Source organism: Aptenodytes patagonicus, chromosome 2 (genome assembly GCF_965638725.1).
Source record: "Aptenodytes patagonicus chromosome 2, bAptPat1.pri.cur, whole genome shotgun sequence".
Taxonomy (NCBI): domain Eukaryota; kingdom Metazoa; phylum Chordata; class Aves; order Sphenisciformes; family Spheniscidae; genus Aptenodytes; species Aptenodytes patagonicus.
In genome coordinates this window covers 132,758,180-132,783,793 of record NC_134950.1, presented here as the reverse complement: position 1 = coordinate 132,783,793, position 25,614 = coordinate 132,758,180, and the positions used below count along the sequence as shown (strand labels likewise).

Genomic DNA, 25,614 nt, shown 5'->3' with positions numbered 1-25,614 from the left:
CTTAAAAGGTCAAGAGACAATGCAGACCACAAAAAAGCAAAACTGCTAGAAAGAACTGCCTGATTAGCCTCACTTAAGTTAAAGTTTCAAACCTTGCAAATCTTCCTGACCAAAGAAGCCTCATTTAAGAGGAATCTCGTAATGACAGTGATCTGCCCCTTGCTTTGAGAGAGAAAAGTGTGAAGAGGGATGCACATCACTTGCTTGAGAAGCGGGTATGGAGTTGCAGGATGCCTCCCACTGGAGAGATGGGTCCTCAGGTGCAGGACAGACAGGCAAAACACTTGAAGGTTAATCATTTGTATGTCCAAACCATCTCTGTAAAGATACCTGATAAACTGTTTATGGTGAATTAACAGACAGTGCAGAAGCATGATGTTGTAAGTGTATAAATGACTAAAAGGCACTGTTAGAACTTGCAGCTCACAGGTGTTGACAACAAACAAGTAATGTGGTGTTTATCCAGCTCATAGTTCATGCTTCTGGGGGAAAACTCGCTTTTCCTGAACTTATTGGTATTTAAATGGAAAGATTTATTGCTAAAAGCATTTCAGCATCAATAACTGCACTTTGCAGAGATGAAGAGTATTGTGGCAATGTGATACTTCATTCTGCCTGTTTTTCAATTGCAGTAATTTTTTGTTCATGGGATTTTTGAAATTATTATCTGCAGCTCATTCTGTATCTATTTAATTTGTTTACTTTTCATTTCTCCTGGCAGTGGTGTCTTCTGGAATGCCGTTGTTGAATACATCAAGGCTTAGTATTTAATACACTTTTAACACCGGAGATAAGTAACTAAGAGGCATTGCTTTTAAAATGCAAGCATACTGAGCTTGTTGTGGTGGGAGACTGACAAGAGTGGTAATGCTGTGAGGGGACATAGCCCCAGTAATATGTGATGCCAGTTCTCTGAGCAGCTGACACATTGCATTTTAATTCATGTTAAACAGAAATCATGACTGTAGCAGTTCTGGGCTTTGTAGACGCTAGTTGCTCCAAGTTGATCTTCTGTGGTGAGTCCATGTCTTCCAATTGATTTCTTCCCACAGAGTGGGATTGATATGGGAGCTCTGTTAAAATCAACCTGTGACACCTTCCTGAAGACTCTTGAAGAATGTATGCAGATTGCAAATACTGCCTTCACTTCTGAGTTATTGCATCAGACCCCGCCTGGGTCCCCACATTTAGCAGTTCTCAGAACGAACAAGGTAACGGCCGGTATCCTTTTCTCTCAGTCTTGGCATGGATGGTAAGGTGCCCTTTTGTAAAGTAGCATTTGTAGAAGTAGGGAATGCATTTTTACCCATATGGTAGCTAGTAGTCCTCCACTGGACATACTCTGCTATTTCTTATGGTTTGCAAATGAGGCAGAGCCATTTTTTACTAAGCAGTGACCAATATCTTAACTTTTAATGATAGGTGAAAGCATTAAGCATTAACTTTCAGGGCCTGATCCAGCTGCAGACAGTGATGTTTCAAAAAACACCTGGCTGTGTGACAAGTTGGTCCACTGTGGGAGCTCTCAGCAATTATTACTCTTCTAAGCTACTGCAGCATTGGATCTGTGGTAATACGCCAACAGGAGCTGATGAGCTTATCTTTTTAATGACAAGGGCACTTTCTTGAATCCTGGATGCACAACTACATACGCAAAACTGGAGCATCTCTGGCAAACAGCAGATTAAGGTGCATGTAGGAAGGTAGATGTGTCACTGCATCTGGGAAGTGAGATTACGTTACCATACCTGGTATCTGGCCTCATGTTTCTTCTGGTTTTTCATAATTTTTTTCTTAAGTGAAGAAAACATCATTGCAAAGAAAACTCACTGCCTTGTTTCTTTTCCACATGCTGTATGGTCTCTCACTTGGCACTTGCTAGCTAGCTTCTGAAAGAAGTCTCCTGGTTTTCTTTTTTTTTTTGTCTTTTTTCTTTTCAATATTTTAATGCTGTAATAAAGTAGCACCTTTTTCGCGTTTGTCTGTATACTGCCTCCAGGTCAGAGAATTAGTGAGCGTATGCTTAGCTTTTCAGCTTTTTTGCTGACTCCAGCTTGGGTTTAATAAAATGTGAAGTTTGAGAAGCATGATACAGTCTTCTTGCTTTAAAGAATATTCCCCCTCCCCACTTATCTTACAGATAAAGCACTCTGTCTTGTCCAGTCACACCTCAATGGAAAGGTATAATAAAAGTCTTTACCGTCAGTCTCTTTCTAATCTGTTTTTGGTAGTGTCTGTTCTTTCAATATTTTTACTCTAATATTACTAGTACTGGATGCAGGCAGAATTGTATTGCTCTGAGCTGCATACTTGGAAGCAGACACAGCAAAAGGGAGCTGGCTCACCTCACTTCATGTCTCTTCTTTATCAGCCCTTTCCCTTTTATTTTTCTCAGCCATCCACTTGATGACTTACTGGTCAGTCACCAGCCAGCTCTCTCCCACTTCAGTGCTCTTTCCTGCATCTTAGGTTCCACTCCATAAGCTCATAAAATTGTTGATGGAGAGCAGGCTATGATTTGTGGAGTAGATGTCAAGGGTATATATTTTAAAGTATTAATGAGGGGATATTCTTTTAGCTACAATACCTGCCTGTGATTTTCTTTTTTGTAATAAATTGTATTTTTTTGATTATATCTCTTTTTAATAAAGGTCATTGTAAATATATTCAAACTCTGCAAACTGAGGTTGAACTGTTAATCCTACTTGCTGCAAAGAGCTGGCTGGTTCCTTCTGTTATTTTAGACAAGTTCTTTTGCTCAGAGCAGCCTGTGACAGCCTATAATTTCTGTCAACTCTTTTTCTCTTACCGTTATTTGTGTGTTTTCACAGGAGGAAGCTTACCAAGCAATGTTTTATACACTAACCATTATTCTTTCCCTTTCTTCAGGCAGATGGAATTAAACTCCTGTGAAAATGGCTCTGTAAAAGCAGAAATTAACCATCAAGAGCAAACCCTTTTTAAAAGTCTGGAATGTTTAAACCTGGAAACAAATGAGGGGGGCAGTGATGTTTCTGTTGAAGATCACACAGCAGATGATTTGGCAGGTAAATGCACTGTCTTTTATCCAGAATCGTTACTCTTTAACTGTAAACGGAGGGAGGTGTAGGCTGCCTGTGAGAGTGCTGATACTGTGCTTCCCAGGAGAGGGAATGTCAGTGTATTTCAGTCTGATATCTGCCTGTTGTCAAGTCTTCCCAGCATAACTCCTGCCCTTGTTGATAGCTAACTTGGGACTGAATGGGGAAGGAAGTTTACAGTTCTTTTTTGGACAAGTGGAGGCTCCTCTAGATGCTGATTGACGTGCATAACAATACAGCCTGGCAGAGCTTTGGCTCGTCTTGCACTGTGGACAGACAAGTTATTCCCAGAGGCCCTCCGCTGGGAATGCCAGCACCTCTGCTAGTATGTAGGGCTGCACTGTCAGAAGGAGACCATTGAATCTTTGTGTGTCTGTCTTGGAGGGATTGACCTTGTAGTCGCTCTTGATTGCTCTAACGAATCTTTATGGAAAATTAACACTTTTTCTGCAACTAAGAGTATACTAGAAAGCACCTTATTTCTTCCATTACCTTAGCAATAGCATGAAACTTAGATTTGTGCATGACTTCAGTAAAACACTGTCGAACTAATTCAGTATAAAATTCCATCCAACATAGCTATATTGTTAAGGGCTGCTGAACTTAATTTGGGTAAGTCTATACAAGTAACTTATGATTTCTGCTCGTCCTGTTGAACGGACTGTATCGTTCTCGAACAGTAGCTTTCTATGCCTGGCCATTATTCCAAAACATACATATGCAGTCAGTGAATCAGCTGAAGTTTTTAAGCCCAAGTTAATGAACATGGTGATTTTGCTCTTACATGGGTTCTCTTTGGAATTTTTCCTATTTCTGTAACTGGTGTTGTGTAGTGTGGTAAGTCCCTGCAGAATAACATGCATGTGTCACCATTTAGCGTAATACCTCAAGAATACAGTGCTAAAGCAAGGAGATCAAACTAGTGCAAGTCACATTGTCGGTATCATTTAGCTACTGAGGTTGTTCCTGTGCAAAAAAGAGAAAAGCCTATCCCCTTTTGGGTATGCACATCTGAGTTGCAGAGTTTTGCTGGCAGTACGGGATGGGCTGACCCAGCCAGCCTGGGGCTCTGTCTCGCTGATGGCTGTATTTGGGTGCTCCCTGTGAGCCCAGGAGCTCTGCCCTGTCTCAGATACTCTTCCCTCCCTCTCCCCTCTATTAAGAACAGTCAATCTTTAAAAACACTCAAGCATTTAAGTCCCATAAGAAATTTCTGTTTGTCGTTTAGTGCTTACAGTGTTTGAGTTTGAAGTTTCAGAGGACCCCAGGCTTTATGCATGGCACTCCTGTGGAGTCACTGTGGACTCAGGCTGTTTCTCTACTCACCATTCCATGTGTCTTGGTGAAGGACAGATCAGTGACATCCCTCAAACTCTAGTTCCTTAGCAGAGTCACTTTGTGAGTAAGGCATGGTCAGTGATCGCTGAGGCCATTTTATTCTGCCCTGAGGAGCACGGCTAAAGTCTTGTTGCTGGGTGTGAGTGATTCTTTTTTCCCCCAGCACCAGGCTTATTTAGTGGTTCTGCAAGTAATAGGGAAAGCTGCAAGTTTGTTTTCAGGCTTCGCTCAGAGGAAGATAGTTCCTTGCAGTTGGATCCCTTCATCCAGAAGCTCAGTTCCGCTTCAGGTCTATAAATCCGCACTGGCCTTTGAAAGTATTCCTTTCCTGGAGAGACATGTTCCCTGAGAAATTTTGGATGTTAGTGTGACAGCGTGGCAGCAAGACGTGTTGCGGCCATGGCCTGTGCGCTGCAGATGCTGTGAATATATCACTTTTGCTTCGTGACTTGTTCTCTGCTCTTCTCCGTGAGGTCAGAAGGTCTTACCATGCATGGGATGTGACCTTTCTTTGGGTGTCTAAGACTTTGTCTTCCTTCGGAGGTGTTCGTGTAGTGCTGTTTATTTGAAACAGATGCGCTTGACCCCAAAGAAGAAATAAAACAGACCACAGTGGGGAAGAGGCAACTGGATCTTTTTCTGGGAAACTTTAAAGATATTCATACAAATCGGGGAGAACATAGCAGCCTTTGATATCATAGCAGTACCCGTCTAAGCAGCCAGTTTACTTATCAGAAGGAGCAAACAAGTCACTATTATTCTTTTGCTTTTGAAAATGAACTGTGCTCTTTTATCAGCACTGGGGAAGTTACAGCATGTGAGAAGTAATCTTTCTTTGAAGGAGATGAGTCTACTCCCTGCTGCACCCAGTCACTTCTTCAACGCTCTTCTCTCATATTGCTGTCCTTGCTGAGGATGTGTGGGCTCACCTGCATTGGAGCCTGATGCTTGGTCTGTTTGATTAAAATAAATGGGGAGGGGACAGGTTGAAATGTGGTCTGAGCACCTGACAGCAGGGGAACTGTGATGAGAGTCATGGTGTTGGCAGGGAAAGCTTTTAAACTTGTATGATCCAGATATCCAAGTGCCTTCCTTCAAATAGGATGTGTCTTAAGGAACAGGAGTAACAATATGGGTCTGTGGCTGTTTTCTTTTTCTAGTTTTGTTTTTCTTCTGTTTCCTATAAATGTAAGGCATTAAAGAAGATGGAGAGAACAAGCTGCAAGCTGTAGAAAGCTTTGGTGCCCACAAGCTGCTGCAGTCGGAAACAAATTCTTTAAGTGGATTGACTCTGTGTGAGGAAGACAGAAATGAAAATGATTCTCCTACCTTCTTCAGTGTCATGAGCAATAGGTAGTATATGTTGCAGGTGTAAATTACAAGGATTATTGAAACTTTAAGCCCTTAATTGACTCATTTTTAAGTCTGTTCTGTCTGTGAAGAGTTGTATTTGCTGAGATTGTTTAACAAGATTGCATACAGCACAGTAATTGGAGAAGATATTCTTTGTAGAATTGGCTGTACAGAGTAGAGTGGGAGGTTTTTTCCTTGGTTATAATTACAGGCCTTGCTTGCACACCACCAAATGTGTATTTTCTGCAGTCATTTACTTTAACCTAGTGAAACAAAACCCATGTTGGTGGTTCCATGTCTATAAATTTCACCTCTATGCAAGTGAAGTGGGCATGAAATGTAATTTTGTCTTCAGAATTTGCAGAAAAGGACTTGTTAAGGTAACAATCTTTTCCGCTTGTCCTGGACACCAGGTTCAGTGATATTGAACTTCGGGAGGAGGAGGGCATACCAACAGAAGAGTTTCTGGAGTCATGTTATGCAATTGTGCCCGTTCTGGGTAAGCAGCTCTTTCTTTTCATGCCACGGGTGCATCTAACTCCTTTTGACTGCTGCTAGCTGCGAGAAAAGGTGGAGCGGTTGGTTTGGAAAATTTGTTTCTTTGCTAAAGTGATATAGAAATAGTTCCTATCAGCAGAATCAATTTGACTGGTACCAGAAGATGTTTCTTACTCTTTTCCTTTGTAGAGGATCCACTGTTGTTTAGATGGGACCCATGTATAAGCTGTCTGGAAATCTATGGGTATATCTGGAACAGCAATTTCCTGCCCTCAAAAGAACAGCGTGAAATGCCTTGACTGTCTAATACTGCTGACAGCACACTATCAGCTGTACTAGCTATTGCTGCTGTTTGATTTTTCCAAAGACTTCTACCTCCAGCTAGTGAAGTCCCCCACCTGCTTGGCCCTTGAATCTAACAGTAGATGTGGGGACCCTGTAAGCATGCACCCTTTAGAAGACTTCCAAATTGTATGTCAGTGTATTGTAACACTTGGACCAACTGGGGTGGATTGGTTCTACACCAAAGACAGACTTTGGTTTACGTCATTCATTTAGAAGGATTGTTAAGAGAGCAAATTAAATTAATTGTTACTAATACACGAGGACTGGAAAAAGACACAATTTTAAAATATGGCTGCCTTTTTTTTTTTCTTCCCCTAGACAAACTGGGACCAACTGTTTTTGCTCCTGTTAAAATGGATTTTGTAGGTAACATCAAGGTAACAGCTTATTTCTAACACTGATTTTTTTTTTTTTTTTTTTAAACAAAATATCTATTTTAGGTACTAAAGCTCAAGAATCTTTATTGTAGAAGTCAATACTGGAAGGCTATTTAATATTTGATAATGTTACCATCTGTCAGATCAGAATGCCGAAATGCCCCTAATTCTGTTCTTTACAGTACATGCTGCGTTTAATAAATCCAGCTGTTGTGCACAAACTTATAAAATATGTGATTGACTGCCAAGTAAAACATCTGTTACACCTAATGAATATGACTTTGATTCTGAGCTGAATAGGTTGTAAGTCATGATGCGATGGTAGCAATATTGACTTTAGACTGTAAAACAAAGTGGGGGGAAAAAACCCCTTTCCTCAAACAAGTAGGAGCAAATTAGTGCGTTAAGAAGGAGCTTCACAGCAGGTTGGGGCAGACCCTGCAGCTTCGGTTCTCGTTCTAACCGTCCTTCCAGCTTCAAGTCTGAAAAGGTTTGAAGTGCTACTTATGAGACAAGATGTATTCATAGTGAGACTTTTCATAGCTTTTCTTTCAAGGAAAAAAAAGAAAAGCAAATATATCTCCTGAGTGTATAAGGAACATTGCATACATTCAGATTTGTTTGGTGCAAAGTAAGGCAGATATGCACTTATCTTGCTGAAGATAGCCACTGAAAGACTGAAAATAGCAAGGGGGAAGAATGCTATTTAAAAGAAAAAAAAAATTAATATTTATTGTCAAGTGATAGGCAGCTGCTCCTTTAATGTAGAAGATGACTCTGTTCAACTGCCTCGTGTATTTTCTCTTTTATTTTTGTGAGGAGTTGTGTGTAACAAACTTTGGAATAAATTAAAAAGCTTAAGCATGCCGATGACTGCTAAGTGTAATTGAGAATTTGAAGCTTAGCAGTTGTCAGAAGGTAATCTTGCTTATACTTGAAGCTTGGGACAAATGGGACTTTGCTTGGAGAGCAGGTTGAGTTAACTCCTTCCCACCGGTGTGGAAGATGCCATGTGAACCTAAAGCATTTTGTCGGACAGAAATGGTAGGTTCCACGTAAATCTTTGAGATGCTTTTTTTCGGTTGTGTTAGCCAGATGGCTAGCCAGATGTGTCTGGGGTTGTGCCCTGGGAAGGCGTGCCCAGTGTGGCAGGCCAGCTGTGCCCGTGGGAATTGTGTGATATGGTTGGGGATCTGTGGAATCCCTTTGCAGGGAAGAGTCCTGATAAATAGGTGGTGTTTATAGGACAGGGCACTGTTTCGTCTTAAAAGCCTAAAGCTTTGCCTCTTGTTTTTTCTCCAGAAAATAAACCAGAAATTTATAACCAACAAAGAAGAGTTTGATACCCTTCAGAAGATAGTGCTCCATGAAGTGAATGCCGGCGTAGCACAAGTTAGAAACTCTGCTACGGAGGCTCTCCTGTGGCTGAAAAGGTAACAGCCTCGTATCTACTTACACTATGAACTGCTAAGGTGGAATGAGGGGCCTTTCACCAGTGCAAGCTTATGTACATGGAGCAAACCGGTTACTTTCCACAGGCTCCATCAATCCAAACTGGCTAGGTTCAAGATTAATGTGTTGTCTGTGGTTGTATCGCTGCAACGTTGCCAAAAGGCCTGAAAAAACGATCACAGGCAACCTTTTTTCCCATAAAAGTGAAGTTACAGTGAATGATGGATCCTGCTGCTAGGAGAGGCTGGAGGAGGTGGCTGCATTTTTTTTATTCAGATTGAAAATGGCACCTTAATTCTGAGTTTTATTGCACATCTGAGTTGTATTGCAACTTTGGGGGCTTTGTTATACTTCGGGTTACTTTGTTATAAACATGTTTTCTTTTTATTTTGTGGATTCACCCTGACAGAGGCTTAAAGTTCTTGAAAGGGTTTTTGATGGAAGTGAAGAATGGAGAAAAGAATATCCAAACAGCTCTGAGTAAGTGCCAGTTGCTTTATTCTTTGTGTGCTTCTGAATTTACATACTTGGCTATTTTCCTCCTTGTTTAGAACCTGTGTTTTCTTCTGTGACTAATGATGCAAGTAATCTCCAAGACATAACTTTTTTTAAAATTGCAGTTTTTGAAAATGGCTGTCTTCAGGCAGATAGATAACTGGTCAATATTGATTTAACAGCAGATAAAGATTCCTTTAATTGGCATATTTTTGGCAGGGAAGACAGTCATATCTTAGGGAAAAAAGTGCTTTGTCTCATTCCATTTTCTCTACTGGTTTGCAGCGAGAGCGCTCCCAAATTTGTAGTTGCTCTTGTGTTATTTTTTTAGTTCCTTGTGAGATTGGCCATCACTCTTTGAAATCACCTCTTTGCCAGTATGGCTGTGAATTGCCTGTATCAGTTAGAAGGGAGTTTGTAACAGAAAAGAAGGAATTTTTTCCAAATACACAATTTCTGACACTTACCTAGTCAGGCTAGTACCCACAGCAAATATAAAACAAAATACAAACCCCTCTTAAACTTGGCTTGGTTATTCCTGAGTAAGACCCTCTCTATATGCATGCAGTCTAATGTTATGATAATCCTTTAAAACAGCTTTAAAACAGCTTTTTTTAAAGCTTGCTTTTTTTTAGCCTCTTTTAAACAGCTAAGCAGTCATCCTATAGGATTAGTAAAACGAAGTACTACACCGAAGTATGTAAGCAGCTCTTGGAAGTGGGACTGTAAATACACTGCTACCAGATGTGGATGTTAAACACCACAGAAAGTCAAGGCACTTATTTGACCTTCTGAGTCTGAAGGCTTCAGCACTGAATTACTTCTTGAATTGCTCTGTGTCCGGAGCAGAGCCATGCTGCTGGTTTTTTTTCTCACTTCTTCCTTCCCTTTCTCCCCCTGAAAAGCTCTTCCATATCTGTTATCACCAGTGCAGCTTTGGTTTACTGTTACAGTTTCTTATTTAGGAGTTACTGTGCTATTTGAATCTCAAGTAAAGATGGGGTATATATTCTCTTTCTACAATCTCAATTATCAAGCTAATGAAATGAAAATAAAAAATGGAATATCCAACAGTTCTTTTGATCTTCTGAGGAACAAACAGCTTTCTAAAGGGATTTGTCTTTACTTGGGTTTTAAATCTAAGCAAACTTCTCAACTTCTGGTGTTTTTAATGTCCCCTATATTTGCTGATAAGGCAGAGAATAGACTTGTCAGTCCCGTTTGCTACACAATACTCTTTTTCCCCTTATTTCATTGCATTTATTACTGTATGCGTTTCTCATAGATTCTCACTCCTACTGTAAAGATAGAAAAGCTGCATTCCCCTGTCATTAGACTGATAGATGAGGAGTACTTCATATTACAGCAAAACTTGTAGCTGTGTTTTACTGACTTTTTACACTCTTCCAATAATAACTGTCTGCAGTCTTTTGAGAAAATATCCTAAAGCAGCAAAATATAAGAGGTTCTCTTTCTTCAAGGTGAACAGCTTGGGGAAAGTATAATACAATGTCAGATACTTAAAAATTCAACTGAAGGACAAGGATGTGAAATGACAACAGTGACAAACTACAACTGGGGAAATATAGCTCAAAGTGTTTGGCTTGGTATATAGAAAGCTTTGTTTATGAAAGTGGAGCTGTCTAGGAACATAACAAGTTGTCAGGGGCACTCACAATAGAGATCCTGAGGATTATTTTAATAAGGGCCCGGTGCTTTTTGTTCCAATGACTCTTGAAACTTGACCCTCGGATGTAAAGAGAGAGTTCTTGGTGAATGCCTGAACTAACCACCTCAATTGAGGCTGGTTAACCATCAGGTTGCAGGATTGTTTCACCCCGTATATTATTTTCTCAGACTTGCACTGAACTGAGAACTAGATAGTAGAAGAAGCGTTAGTTATGAAGCACAGCTAGTCAAATAAAAATTACATTTGCCTTTCTGTCTGTTAGAACACTTACTTGCCGTGGATGAGTTGAAGGAGATTTGACAGTAGAGCTGAGACCCCAATGCAGAAATCCCAAATCTGTCATCTCCTTTCAGTCATAACTTTGGTGCTTAGAAACAGCCATTATTTGCATCCAGTGGCAAGAATGTATCCTTAAATAGTTGTTTCTAAGCTCTAAGTTCTCTTCGTGATACAAACTTAAAACTACCATACATCTATCTCTTAATTGATTTTTTTTTTTCCCCCCCCTTCTTCCTTTAAGACAATGCTTATGGAAAGACATTACGGCAGCACCATGGTTGGGTTGTCCGCGGGGTCTTTGCGGTAAGTATTCATCTTGGTTGCTGACAGAGCTGGGGGTCTTGTTAATATGACCTTATGTTGTGTATAATTAATAAACCATGTTAAAATTGTAAGCATGAAAATGAATAGATTCCCTTGTCAGACCTTATTTTCCGTGTGAGGATTGTGGCTATCACTATGTTCAGTAGTGGAACCTGCTTTCTGGAGCCAAAACAGATGGATCACGCTTGCATGCACATTTTTTTCATTATGTGTTTTTCAGCACAGTCTTGCAGGACTATTAAATGAAGAAATGAGGGTCTCAGGTTGCTTTTTTGAGGATTGATCTGTCTTTGGATGTGAGCATTCAAGAAGGGTTAGTGCAGAATGTGTCAGGGAATTGAAGTAGAATGTATTGGCTAGAGGAAATTGTTTCTTTTTGTCCAGTCTGGCAGCTCCCCCTCGTGTCTGTCACTGGAAATTATCACTAAAATTATAAAACAAAAAAGAGGAGCCTCATCCAGGCAATCATGACGGAGACTTTGACTGGGAGAAACAGAAATGTTGGGGAAAGCTTTATAAAGGGTGTTTTGAGAATGGGACTTAAATGTTGAAGTGGGTGACACTGGGTTGGGAGCTTCCCTAACAAACTGTACTTTATCTGGGGTTTGTACTTAATTCACTTCCTAAAAATCGGACCTCTCTGAAGATGTCTTAAACTGGGGATCTACATAGAGATAATAATAAAAAAAAATATTTTATATATATACATTAGCCTCCCTGTCAGTTAAAAATCTTAACATATGCACGTACACATAAATACATTAAAGCTATGCAATCTAAGTGCAAAGAGGGATGTCTCAGAAGTTTTTCGTGGCTTTAGTTTGGTTTCTTTTCCTGTTCTGTTTTGCAAATCTAAAAGCTTTGGTTCCTCTCCCAGTTAGCTTTAAGGGCAGCTCCAACGTACGAAGACTTTGTGGCAGCTCTGTCTGTAGAGGAGTGTGATCCTCAGGAAGAAACATTTTACAAAGGAATGCAGAGGGACCTCAACATTTACTTACCAGCCATGGAAAAGCAGCTAAATATCTTGGACACTCTCTATGAAGTACATGGTTTGGAGTCAGATGAGGTGGTATGACTACAGCAAGACCATGTCTTAAAACTTCAGGGACTGTGTCTGTTAACAAAGATTTTCTTTCATTTCTTTTTTTTAGACATCGTTTCTGTTCATTGTATCTTTTCAGGTGGGAAGGGTGTTGTGAGTGTTTTTGGGGAAGGGTATGTATGATTTTTATTCTTTTTTGTTAATGCTTGTTTTGTGTTTAAATGCAGAGGTACTGTTTCTCTTTGGGTCATAACTATGTCTGTGATGAATGTTTTTGACTGTTTCTCTCCTGCCTGTGCACTCCCTCTTCTCTTCACCTCATAAAAGTAACAGAGCAGAATTTGGCCTTTGCTCCCGTACCTCAGGAGAGAGCCACACGTGCAGCGGAGCGGTTGGGATGTCAAGATGGAGCCCAGGCAGGTGCTGCTGGCTCTGGCTCTCCCATGCCCTGTGCCCACTCCCTGCGACAGTGTAGGAGGACAGAGGTAGTGAGAGTTATTGTTACTCTGGTAACAGAAGAGAAGGTCAGTTAAATGCCACCTTATAAGGTACGTGGTGCATTTGTCCCTTAATTTGGGTTGAAGCTTTTTAATGCAGCACCTCCCCAAATATTACAGAGGTCTTCATCACAAGCATATGTGGTTGGTGGTCTGAGCTTCCCCAGGAACCAGCCTTTGGAACTGTGGGTCGTGTTCCCTGACCAGCTCCCAGTATGTGCCATGTTCTCCCTGTCAGCTCCTGCCAGTGGGTCACAAGAAATTTGCTGGCACAGACGGGCAGAGCCCAGCTAATTGCAACAGTGCTTTACACAAGCAATTGAAGATCATGTCCATCATCCTGGTTCATTAAGGTTTTGGTGGATTTTTCTATTTTGGGTTTAGGGTTTTCTTAAATTCACACAAAAACGTAATACTTGCTTTTAAATTGAATACAGCTAGCAGTTTAAAAAGCAGATTTTATTAAAATCCTTCCTAGGCTGCCATTATGGGCAGAGGCTTCATGAAAGTGGACATGAAATGAGTAAAGCGTAGGAGAAGTTAGAATTTGTCACGCAGCCACTACCCATTGGGCCAATTACAAACCTGAAAATCTGAAATGATGTAGAAGTGACTGGAAATTAAGAAAGTAAGATTTGCCCTTTTTCCCGTTTTGCTGATACAGTTAAAAATGTGCTCCTTAACACTGCTGCTATTAAAAATAATAAAGAAGTCCTTTTAGCTAGTGATACAGTTAAGGACAAAATTCCTAGCTGTGTTGATGACTAGAAGGCTGTCTGTGAATTACTGACTGCCCATTCAAGGCATAAATGGGTCTCTCAGTGGTGACCTAGGGCTTCAGATGGCTTTGTGCAAAGAGTTGAGTTGTGTGCAGGAGGAGAGAAGACTGTGCTAATGAGGTACTTAGAATTAGTAAATCTTCATAAATACAGGAGAAGTTTCAGTGTCACCATACTCACAGGAGAAGTACTGGCTTTTGCTAAGCTAAAAACCATGTTGTCAGTAAAATGAAAGTACTGCAGGCCTGCTGCCTGGCATCACTCTGTGATGGGAGCCTCTCTGCACACCGTATACTTGATCCTTTCTAAAGAGCCTAGCATTGCGAGCTTTAAGAAAAGCATATGATGCTTGAAGAAAAGACCAAACATCACACTTAGTGTATAAAGCAAAATACCAGAACTGTAATTAGGCATTTAAACAGTGTGTCTTGTTCCTGTCATCTTCTCTGAGGTGTGCCTATCTGTAGTTCCTACATCCTTCCAAAGGGAATCAGAAGGATGTGGGGGTTTTAGTTTTTTGGTTTTTCTTAAATTAAGTAGTATATATTTATGCCTGAGTACAAAGTCAAAACTTTTGACCAAAGCTCCATTCAATTATTTCACTACTCGCAGTGCTAAAAATGAAGCAAAGAGCCTTTGGGATTTGGCTGTCTGCTTCTTCTAAGCATAAATGCAAAGAAACCACCCCTGCAGCAGAACAACCAACCCTCCACCCTGTGTGGTTTCCTCAGGGTTTTTGGCTATTATGTGGGAAACTTTGCTGTTATAGTTCTTAGCTGAATGCTCTGGGGAGGTAATGGAGACCACATTTCCACAAAATATCAGCTGGGTTATGGAGAGAGCAGGAAGAGATCCCTTTTCTCTAGAAATTAACTGTGAGATCATGATGAAAATTGGCTTCCCTTTTTGCTCTAAGCTTTTCCAGTAGCAAGAAACGGTATTCAGCACTTAAAGTCTTGGAGATATTTTTGGGTTTTCTGTTTGTTTGTTTTGTTTTGTTTTTTAACTAGCGGGAGAACCACTGTTAGTAGTGCCTCAGACTCAACGTTTGATGCAAGAAATAAGGAGGCTTTATTTTGTAAAGCAGAGAACTTAACAGCTTCATTGGGCCATTAGCTTCAGCAATTACTAACTTCTACCGTTCTTTCTTCTAACAAATAGACAGTGGTCCACATTGCATATCCTCTAATCAGCGTGGCACCCTGCCTCAGAGCAGGCTTTCTTGTCTTGCTCTTCTCTGTAAAGTTGGTATTTCTGAGAATGTTCTTAGGAGACCATGGCTTCAGGAGACCCCTGTGTGCTTGTTGTTAAATAGGGGACTTGTAGAGAAGGAATTGAGCAAGGTCTCCTCGCCTTCAAAACTTGTACTTCACCATGCACTGCCCTTGCAGGGCATTGAGCATTTCTAAGACGAACAAATGATGTCTTTCCAGTCTTTTCCACCACTGAGAAAGAAACCCATGCAGCGTGTTGCAGAGCCGAACTCCAAGTTACACCTCTAAGGATGCAATGGACCAGATGAGCAAGTGGAAGCAAATACTCTGCTAGACAATTCACTTCTTTCTTTTCACAGCTTGTGATGTCAGTTTGGCAAGCAGAGAGGATTGCTTTTGATTTTAGTAATTGTCGAGAACAAGCAACTAAGTTTTGGCCTTCAAATTTAGAATTGAAGACAAGGTCGGTGTTTTCTATTTGATTTGTTTGGTTTGTTGATTGGTTAGGGTTGTTTTGGTTTTTTTAATGGCTGACATTTATGAACAACTGACCTGCATACTGATAGAGGTCCATATGACTCTCAGATAACAGCACCCTTGCTCTGTATACTTTACATGAACTGCTTTGGTTTCTTAAACTGCACTAGTCTGAAGTTTTGCGTCCCTTTCCTTTAGAAACGCTTTCGGCCGTTTCCTTCAATGTCTAACAGTTGCATATTCTCAGGGATTTTACTTAGCCATGGCAAAACACGAGTAATCACAGCCTTACCCTAGGGCAGTAAGGCTGCTTTTTGTGAAATTAGTATAGCTGAGCGTAGAACTCTGATACAGCGTGTGACACTGACAGTGTCTATCCAGTGCGCATCCTTGCTGAGACATGGTAAATCCCAAAGCAATCTTATAGAAGTGCTATCTAGTACTAAACAATGGCAGTCAGCATATCTGAATAGAGATCGTACACACATCTTTGTAATACAGTGCCGTTGGCGTTAGAGCAGAGCTCTCAAATAATTTCAGTCAAGTTCTGCTTAGCAATGGGAGGCTTTTATTTATTTTATTTATTTTTTTGTTACTTTTTTAAAACAAACTATGTTCTGGAGCCCCCTCTGCTATTTTAAGACACCATACTCAGTTGCATATTGAAGTTCTGTGACATTACAGTTGTAGAATATGAACTGGATACTCAAGTGCTTTAGTGTAAACTTAAGGAGTCATTGAAACATCCCATCTTGACACTGTTGTAATATGGGTCTCCCTTTAACAGATGCACTTAAAGTTAAGGGCCATATACCTTCACTTACAAGCTTTTTGTAAAGCATCATCAGGCTTTAGGTTACAGCTGTTTGCTTTAAAAATGTTTCATAGTTTGAAAAGTGTCACTTGGTTTGCTTCACGTATAAAAAGTATGCCCAAAATGTGCTCCAGTTGTTTGCAGCATGCAGGCAAAGGGGTGTGGACCATTCTAGAAAACAGTGTTATGTATGTCCATATGCTGGACCTTCTAACCATTTCTTTACATTATCAATTCAGCTTTTGTGAAAAGCTTTAGGGAACCCTAAAATGCCTTTTAGACACCAGAAAAGATCATTAGCACGTTCCTATCTGGCTGTCTTTCCCTCTTCCCCCACCTGGTGACCACCCCTTCCTTTCCTTCCGTTCCTCAACTTCTTTGCTGCCAGATTGTTGCTGTCAAGTTGAAGTATCTCTCCATAAGAGTGCAAAGCAGGAAGTTTTGTAAATGATAAAAATGTAAACTTGGAAAATCAGACCTGAATTATTTGGCAGGGAACAAAACCTACAGTCAGATGGAGAATGTGCTGCTTTTCTCCGAAGTTTCTCCCTGGTTTGACATATTTTGCCAGGAAAACCACACCATCTTGAACTTTTAATTTCACCAATGAAATTTAAATTGGGACACTTCAGACTTGGCAGTTCTACCTCTTACGAGTGAAAGCACAGGGATTTTTTTTTTTTTTAATTGACTTATTTCTGTTCTCTTGCCTGCATAGAACAGATAACAAAAAGAGAAGGGGGGCAAGAATAACTGAACTTATGCCTCTCTGCTAACCTCTGTAGCCCCTTGGTGAACAAACCCTGCAAACTACTGCATGCTCCAAGCAATATAAAATCACCCTCGTGCAGAAGGGGTATCATAGCGCACTTACTGGCTCTGAGCAAGCCCAGACAGTAGCTGATCCTGCTCACAGTTCACTTGAGGATTTAAGCACTTGCTTTAAAGTTGGAACATAGGCATATGCTTCACTTAAACACACGCTCACCCTCCCACTGGCATGCACTTCTTCAAAATGTGGCCTTTGGCTATCATTTTTAATATCCCTTTCTTGGTATACTATTTCTCCTCCCCAAAGACTCCAGATGTGCTAAAGGGGTATTTTTAATATATGAAACTTCCTTGTTTTCATATCCTGATTTTTGCTTAACACTAAGTTTGTTTGCTTTATTTTGTATTGCAGCATTCAGGGGGTCCAAAACTTATCTTTAATTCCTTTATTTAAAGCCATCTTGAAAGTTTGAGATTTATGTCTACTTGAAACTAAACAAGAAAATTGCATTCCAGAATATGGTGACTAAACTGAAAACCAAAGCAGCTTGCTTTTGTGCTTTCCTTTCCTATTTTCTTTCTTTTTTTCAAGCCAATTTTGAGCATACTTTTTATCAATGTCAAGCTGAGCTTACTGCAAGCCTTACTTGTACATACTAAAATATGTTACATACATACTGAAATACATTTAAAGATGAAGAGAAGGTATATTGCCTCAAACTTTAAATTTACTTAATTCTAAGGGCTTGTTCATGCCCCCAAAATCACCTCTTCCAGTGTAAGCATTACACAAATTGTGCTGTCGTAAGCAGTTCAGTCTTGAAATACTTTGGAGTTTCCAGTCTGCATCATCTCTCAAATCATACAACATCTGTCTCTTTTCTTTTGGAGCATTGTTAAGACCTTTGTCAGACTTTTATATTATTTCATTATAATAAACTTATTTTAAATAAGCATGTTTTAAAATCTCGCTTTCTCCTTGCATGCATTTTGTTTCTTTTATTACAATAGAGGGCCTAAAGTGCTCTTCAGGACTGCATCTGTTCTAGGTACTGTGTGAACAGTCGAAAACAGTATGTTTCTGGTTCATAGAAACTACCTGTATGTATCTTTGTACGAAGAATGTTAACACACATGGAGCCTGTTTTGATTACGAGAATAAAAGCTCTGTCTGGCATATGGTTGTGGGTCCTTGGCCAGTGTAAATACATGAAGGCTGTAGTTACAAAAGCCAGCCTGTCAGTGTGAGAGGAATTTGTGTTTTAAGACTGCATGTATTATTATGGCCTTCTTTTGCCTGGATTTGAATGTCTTCTCTAGAAGTTTCTGAAGTCTTTGAAATCCCTGTGTGGTCATCTTGAGATGCAGATCAAGACTAGTGGTCCTTACTTAACATGGGTGTAACATCTCCCTCCCCCCCCCCCCTTTTCTTTCTCTCTCTCTGTATAAACACAGAGTGGACGTGCGAGCAGATCTATGATACCCAGTCGTCTCTAGCAAGGGCAAGTCTCTCTGTTAAATGGCAACATGTCGCGGAGGCATTTTCTCAGCTGGGGAAGAGCAGATGAGACTGAGCCCCTGCCTGTGCCTAACCAGCCCTGTGGCAGAGGGGAGGATGCATGTATCCTGTTGCAGCAACAGCAGCCCTGCTCAGCTAGAACTGGCTGTCTCCTGTGGGATACAGGAGTCTCTGAACCCTTCTAATTGCAGCGGGCCCCGGAGCATCAGCTCTGCAAAGGCTTAGAGCTGCATTTGCTTCAGCGAGGGCTGAGCTCTGGCAGGAGCCCCAAACTCAGCATCCCTCTGTCTCATCTGCTGGGGCTGAGCTGGTGGATAGCTAGCAACTCAGTGAGGGATAGTTTAGAAGGCCTCCTGGGGCAGAGATCACATCCCTTTTTCACCACCCCAGGGCTTTATCCATCTTCTCTCCTTCCTAAGGAAATGAGCAGGTTATCAGTCATGAGACCCTAGCAGTTCCAGCTTTGTGTGGTGCAGCTAAATAACAACAGTTGTGTCACTAATGTTTTTAGAGGTCCCCCTAAGACACTGTCTTGGCCCTGTTCCGTGGGCATGTGGAAATAACTTGGCATGTGGGTGAGCCTGGGTGCCACTGGCATGAGCTGTCATTGCAGCCATGGCGCAGATTGCTTTGGTGGCTCCCCTGAAGTGTCAGCTGTGCCACAACAAACCAATGAGCCCAGTTCACTGTATTACCTGGCAGCTCCTCCGAAGCCATGCTGTTACGTGTCGCAGTTGGATGGGGCTGCTGCTGGGGCAGAGCCCTGTCCTACGCAGGGTCGGCACTTCTGGTGTTGGTATCTGTACTGTGTTACGTTGTACTAGACAGCTGTAGCTCTTCACACTGAAACAAAGGATGTACACAGAGACAGACGTTAAAAGGAAAAGCAGAACGTGGTGGTTGTGGTGAGGAGGTCTGCGGCCGTGTGCGCAGGGACTGTCTGCCAGCGTCAGTCATTGGAGTCACCTCTGTAACATGCTCTGCTCTCCTAAATAGCCGAACACAGGTCAGCAGCACTGCACAGAAGTACGCTAATAGAAACCCCATGCACAAAAGGAATCTCCCAGGCAAGTATCTCCTCACCACAGCTTCCACTGGTTAAAAAAAGCAAATCTGTTGCCTTTACGGGATCCCAGATGGACTGCAGAAAGAGCCCCAGCTAAAGCTTTGACAGAGTTTGTGATGTTTGTTAGTAAAGGTCATAGACTGCCATAGTGGCTGCTAAATTCCTGTCCCCACCCCTGTCCCTACAGGAATCCAGATCCATGGTTCGAAATAAAAAATGGTGTGCTGAATGTGTAGGGTTCATAGGAACGCACAGGTGCTGCTGTTAAAATGGGAAGTTCAAAGAGGACACATTAAAGATTAAGCAACAACCAAAATTTTTTTTTGTTTTTTTAGGGTTCTCCTATATGGAAAAAGACTATTTTCTGAATTTAAGGGGGAAAGGCAATGCAAGCTTACAGCACCAAAGTTTTGACCAATGCAACCAGGCGGAGCAAAACCTTTACCAGGTTGCTTGCTTTTTAGCCCAGCTGGAAACCCTGCTATGCTGGGGGCAGCGTGGGGCTGGCGTGCAGTTTTACTGCCCTATGGGAAATACAAAGCTATTGAAATGCAGAATACGGGACCATAATTTGGTGCTACAGCCCGGACGGAGCACAGGTTTTGAACACTAGTTTAATGGGTTTGCACAAAGCTGTTCCCCGAATCGGAGCCATGAGGAGAAAAGTTTTCTTTATCATTTGGGGACTGATAGAATAATTGTCAAGCACAAGTACTAGGACTGAGAAAAGGAAGTGCAGGAGATGCTGCAGTATGTCAAACACTTCCAGACATTGGTGCAACCAAGCTAAGTGTCTGTCTGTCCATCTGGAAGATTTCATCCAAGATGTTACTATGTATTTTTTCCTAATATTTCAATATATTAACCCAAATATATTTCTTAATTAACAGATATTTATTCATCTCCTTCTGTGTCTAACACAGATTTTAGATTTGTTTCTTGTGTATCATTAAAAAAACCACATCAGCCTTAGAAAGCTTCCAGCTTCCCTTCCCTGCCCCGTGAGGGGATGGTTCCCAGAGCAGCTGCAGTGACGGCAGTGCAGGCTCAACCCCCGACTTTGGGGATTAAGGAAAAAGGCTTTTCCAAGTTTTGTTGCGTTCTTGCATTCCCTTAACCTTCACCTTTTACCAGCCCGTATTACTTTGCTGGTGTTCCAGCTTGCAAGGTCTGGTAAAATTTCTCCAGGGTCTTCCACTGTTTACCCACAGCTTTAGCAAGGCGTCACCATTAGTGCAGGAGTTTTGCCTGCAGCAGGAGGAGCTGAAATTGGTGATACTTGTGTCCTTCCAGAGCTGTCAATCAAAGAGTCACTGAGATGCTGCTTCCCTGTCAGGGCCCCCAACAGGTCCTGGTGCCAACCAGCAGCATTTGGCCACTTTCTAAGTGCTTTTGGAAAGATGCACTGGTGTGTGGCCTGTGCAAAGTCCTGCAGCGACGCCAAAGAGAGAACAGCTCACTGTTTTCTCAAAATCAAACAGATCTGAGACTTCAAAATGCATTTTGCATCAATTTGTCTTCGTACCAGGGCTCCTGCTCCAGCTATGGCTTTCCGCCAAAATAATTTCCAATCAATTTAGCATCTGTTTCCAGTGTTGGTATCGCCAGCTCATCTGTAGTCTTCAGAGACCAGACGTGCCTCACATAGTTTCCTATAGGTCATAGTTTTCCACTTGCTTTCTTGCTTAGCAGCTGGTACCCAACCTTCTTCCTGTAAGCGAGAGGAAGCTGTGTGCCATGCAGCCTGCGCAGCCTCTGCTGTGTTGCCACCGCTCGCCTACCCTGCTTTGTCCCTAACGTGACATTTGAGCTGCGGTCTCAGGTATTTGACATTCGCTGAGCCCAACGCTCCACGTCCCACGCATTGAGTGGCAGCCAGCTTTCCCAAAACCAACAAAACAAGAAGCTTTGCCCCACAGGCAGGACACACCTGCGTGTGCAGCGGAGTGCTGCGGATGTCGCTGCAAAACACGTGCCCCTTGGAGTGCTGTGGTGGCTGGGAGAGCTTTCTTGCCAAAAACACGGTGGGAGATCCTCGCCAAGAGCAAGAGGGACGCTCTCCCACAGAGCGCTCCATTCTGCTGCCCCTGGCCCTTGTGTTGAGGCACCGCCAGTCCTGCCTCACCAGATGTGCCAGCCAGGCACAGGGGCCTTCCTGCAGGCGCTTGTCTGTAAGGAGTCGTCCCCTTGTCGGGGACATGCTGAATGTCCCAGTTGCACATTGGATCCTGCCAGGACATTTCACAATTTATTTTCTTCAATCCGGCTTATTAAATTCCCCTTCCCCCCCCAGTCTTTTAAGAATTTGTATTTTCTCACCTTTAATTTACAGCACATTGTCAGTGTATAAATAGTCACTTCTACTTTTACCCGCCTCACACTTCATCAGTCACATTGAGCAGGCTGCTCTCCCCGCGGGCTCGAGCCAGCCCCTGGGTGGAAGCTGGGGAAAACCCCGGACTATTTCAAAGAACTTGGACGTGCTTCTTGTCAGGCAGCCCAAAAGTTTCTTCGTGTGGCACTTTGTTTCCTTTTATCAGTCCTTTGCTTGTGTGGAGAGTTCATACATCCAGGCTACGCTCCTTCTGAAATAGGGCTCTCTTCTGTCGAAGCTCTTCTGCTTTGGATAAAGTAATTAAATATTAATTTACATTTTCTTAAGCCTGTATCATCGGGCAGTGTGAACAGACTGTGAATATGTAGCTGTTATCAGTACAGGGAGAGGGTTCATCTGTTCACATTTGTATTTTTTTGTCCAAAGACCATCTCAAATGGAGCTCTGCTTTCACCTATTGATACAGATGCTTAAAAACATATAAAAGCAGGATATTCCTGCACAAATGTAACTTTTCAAAAATAACTATTTGTTATTACCCTTTTTATTAAAACAGAAAGAAGCAAAGAAATAATCAGCCCTCTGCTGAGGGAGTGCTGCCTTAAAGGACTTTTCTTGTGGGCTTCAAAGTTTGGTGAAACCAAGAGAGGGTCTGGAAAACTGCCTTGGTTTATGTCCCTAAATAAACATCAGACAGATCTGACCATCTCCGTAAATCAGAGCTGTCAAGTGTGTGTCCCTCAGCCTCAGCGACAACCTTCAGTTGAGCCATAGGTGGTGAGGGTGCGGAGGGGAACTCCTTCCACTCCCAAATCCCGATGCAATGCATCTGCCATTGATACAGTAGAAATTAAGTCTTCAATCGTCTCATATGGATGTGCTCACCAAACAGACCACCCTCTGTGAAACCTGGGCATGGGTGTTGCAGGCAAGGAGGGAAATCTGAGCCACCCGGCATCGCCCGCGCAGTGCTGCATGGCACTGCAGAAACCCCACTGCTGAGACATCGCTAACCGCCTTTTGGGTGGTTTTGCATTTCGAGGGAAGCTTTGCCTCTCTTTACCCTGCAGCTAGAGTCCCACCATCCTCAAGGCTGCAAAATACAGAGGCCCTATGGCTAAAGAGAGCATGGGTTTCCCCTTACAAATGGCCTAACAGATACTTGACTGGAATCATCACGTTATTTGTATGTCCTTGCCTATACCCAGTACAAGCTCTCTTATGTCAACCTATTTGCCCCAAGGGCCAGTCACAGCAGTTCAATCCTCTCTGCCATGTGGTTACTCCCTGGCAAACCTACAGGACATTATTGCTCATCAAATAATGGGATAGTGTGGAGCAGAGAACAAATATTTAACGTCTTTAGATTAGCATAACAACTCGGTCTCAGACAGTTTAAGACAGAGCCTGCTGACCCCAGGCAGCAACAGGTACAGCTCCCCGGCTTTATTTAGAAGCTGTAATCCTGCAGTATTTCACACCAGATGTGTTGCTCAGAAAGTCCTGGCACAGAGCAAGCCTCTCTGCCCTTCCCTGCACCCACCAAGACCAGTGAGATTACCAGCTTTACCCCACCGGTCCCACGCTTCTGCTTTGGGGTTACTGCTGGGTTTGACAACTAATCTCTGGTCACATGACGGCAAAACAGTAACTCGTCACTACTGCCACCAGATGGTTTATGATGGTTTATCTGAACGCACTGGAGCAACACAGCTTAAATCTGGCTTTTTATTGTACTTCATGACCAGCCTCCCTCTGGTTTTTGGCCCGTAGTATACACATTTCCACAGGACACTTCGGGACAGTTCAGTTGCCAACTATTCTCTGTTTCTTACCTCTAATCAGTCATCCTCCCTTTTAAATCTGGTCACAACTCAAAATCTAAGCAGTCCTCAATATTATCTTGCTTGGCACATCCTGTCCTCAGAGCAGTAGTGCCAGGTAGGTAAGAGGACAAACCCAATGGAAATGTGTAAAAGAAATTATATTGCTATGAAGTGTCAGGGTTGCCAGGTTCCCCTATATGTTTGTCCATCAAATAACCTCTGAGAGCAAGGCATGGGAAACACCGAACATAACCTGCCCCAAATGTCTAACTGGCTCAGCGCAGCCTCCCCCAGCTCCTGTGTGGTGAGTTTCGTGGGGGAACATGGCCGACGGAAATGAGAAGGGGGCTCTTCTCTTCCAAACAAAATTAATCACTAAAAAGTTTCTGGGCCCCCGCAATGGGGCTGAGGGACAGTATGGGGTCCCAAAGCTATTCCCTCTTTGCTACACCAAATTGGAGACACACTGGTTAAGAGGGCAAAGGAAAAGAAGTCTTACACAGCTGCATTTTCACGTCTTAAGTCAGCACTCAGTAGTGGTTCAGTGAGAAATGCTGTCGGGTGCCTCTTCCTCCTGGGAGAGTGATGGTGAATAACTGTCCCCGCACTGCTCCCCCTGCATGGGGGATGCTGAGGATCCTGACAGGTCTCTGTCTCCTCTCCAGGATGAATCCTGAAAGCTTCCCCCCCACGCCTGGCCCAAGAGTCAAACACATACATCTTGCCAGAGGCTAGAATTTAATGCTGATGTCAGTTCGTTCACTTATTAAACGGTGACACTTTAGACCGGCTGAGAGAGGGTCATCAGTTGCCGAGTTTCTAAATATACTAAACGCACTGCTGTGTGAGGAGGTTAGTGTTACATCCCCTTCTTCCTGGCTGATTTATCATGCCGTTACCTCAGATTCCTGCTCTGTCAAGGCTCTGCCTTTGTGTTGTCACACACCAGCCAGGCAGACTCCTGGCCGCACCTGCAAAACAGCGCGGGGAGTGCTTTATCCTTCCCTGTATCCTGCAGGAGATGCGTTGGCCAGTAGCGTTGGCCCTGGGGACAGCCCGGCAGACAGGTTTTCCTGAAGAGTGTGAGATGCTCCGATGCACGTGTGGCACGAGGCCCCTTCCTGCCCTGAGCACGACGGCACCGCAGTGCCCTGCAGTACCACTTGGCTTTGCTATGGGAGGGTTTGATAGGTTCAGCTCCATGGTTCTCTTTCCCCCTCTTTTCCCAAAGAAAATGCTGAGCAGTACCTCGTGCAGGGAGGGCTACTTGTTCAGTAGCGCGTGAGAAGGCCGCAGCAAAATACAGCTGTTTGAACCCTATTCTCTCTTACTCGAGAACATTGTGCATCCAAACCGGAGCCTCCATCAGATGCACAGGAAACTGTCAGAGTGAATTAAAAGCCCTAAAAGGCCAGAGCTATAACTCAGTGCTTTTTAAGCGCCAAGATTTTGTTGGGGCGGACGGAGGGAAATAGCCACTAATGTAATTTCCAGCAGGAGTACACTCCTCTAACATAATTTGACCTGGCTACCTTTTCAAACGCAGCCTTTCCTCGGCTGGGCTGGTTCAGGGCCTTCCTCCTAAACGCCCCAGTAATTACTGATGCAATGAAAGCATGTGTCCAGGTTTTGCTTTGGCCTCTTCAGACCTGGAGTGACACCAGCCTTCAGTACAGAGGACCCCCAGTTTGCAGCAAAGAGCACATTGCCGGGCATGTAACTGAATGCATTAATACAGTGGGGTTTTTTCACTGACCGTGTTCAATAAAGACACAAAATGGCTCATTTGCTTCGGCTTTGTTCCTTTTTTCTCTTTGATTAAGGTTTGGCAGCACTCAGACAGTCTGCAAGTTGCACGGTCCCTTACCAGATCAATAAGCATCAGTTACTCTGAACCGAATTCCTGATCCCAATTTTACATTCACTAGCTGCCTGCTTTAGTTTGTCTTTCTGCCAGCACCTTACGTTGCCTGTAGCAGAGTTCAATAGCCCAGTACTCGGTGCTTTCCATGCAAGAGAATGGTTTCCAGGGAAGGGACGCTT

The 25,614-nt window shown here is 42.7% G+C and overlaps 1 protein-coding gene across 4 annotated transcripts in view; it reads left to right on the top strand.

Moving 5' to 3' along the window:
* PLEKHA8 (pleckstrin homology domain containing A8) overlaps positions 1-18,002 on the top strand; it is a 32,252-nt gene extending 14,250 nt beyond the window's left edge. For 2 of the 4 annotated variants that reach the window (XM_076331252.1, XM_076331253.1), the window contains exons 5-14: positions 1,053-1,211; positions 2,141-2,181; positions 2,890-3,047; positions 5,612-5,771; positions 6,185-6,270; positions 6,933-6,991; positions 8,294-8,424; positions 8,853-8,923; positions 11,149-11,210; positions 12,109-18,002. In XM_076331252.1, the coding sequence (XP_076187367.1) occupies positions 1,053-1,211; positions 2,141-2,181; positions 2,890-3,047; positions 5,612-5,771; positions 6,185-6,270; positions 6,933-6,991; positions 8,294-8,424; positions 8,853-8,923; positions 11,149-11,210; positions 12,109-12,306 (1,125 nt within the window). In that variant the 3' untranslated portion in view covers positions 12,307-18,002. The remainder of the gene's footprint in view (positions 1-1,052; positions 1,212-2,140; positions 2,182-2,889; positions 3,048-5,611; positions 5,772-6,184; positions 6,271-6,932; positions 6,992-8,293; positions 8,425-8,852; positions 8,924-11,148; positions 11,211-12,108) is intronic. The other 2 variants (XM_076331254.1, XM_076331255.1) reach the window with 2 other exon arrangements.
* Positions 18,003-25,614: the final 7,612 nt, after the last annotated feature.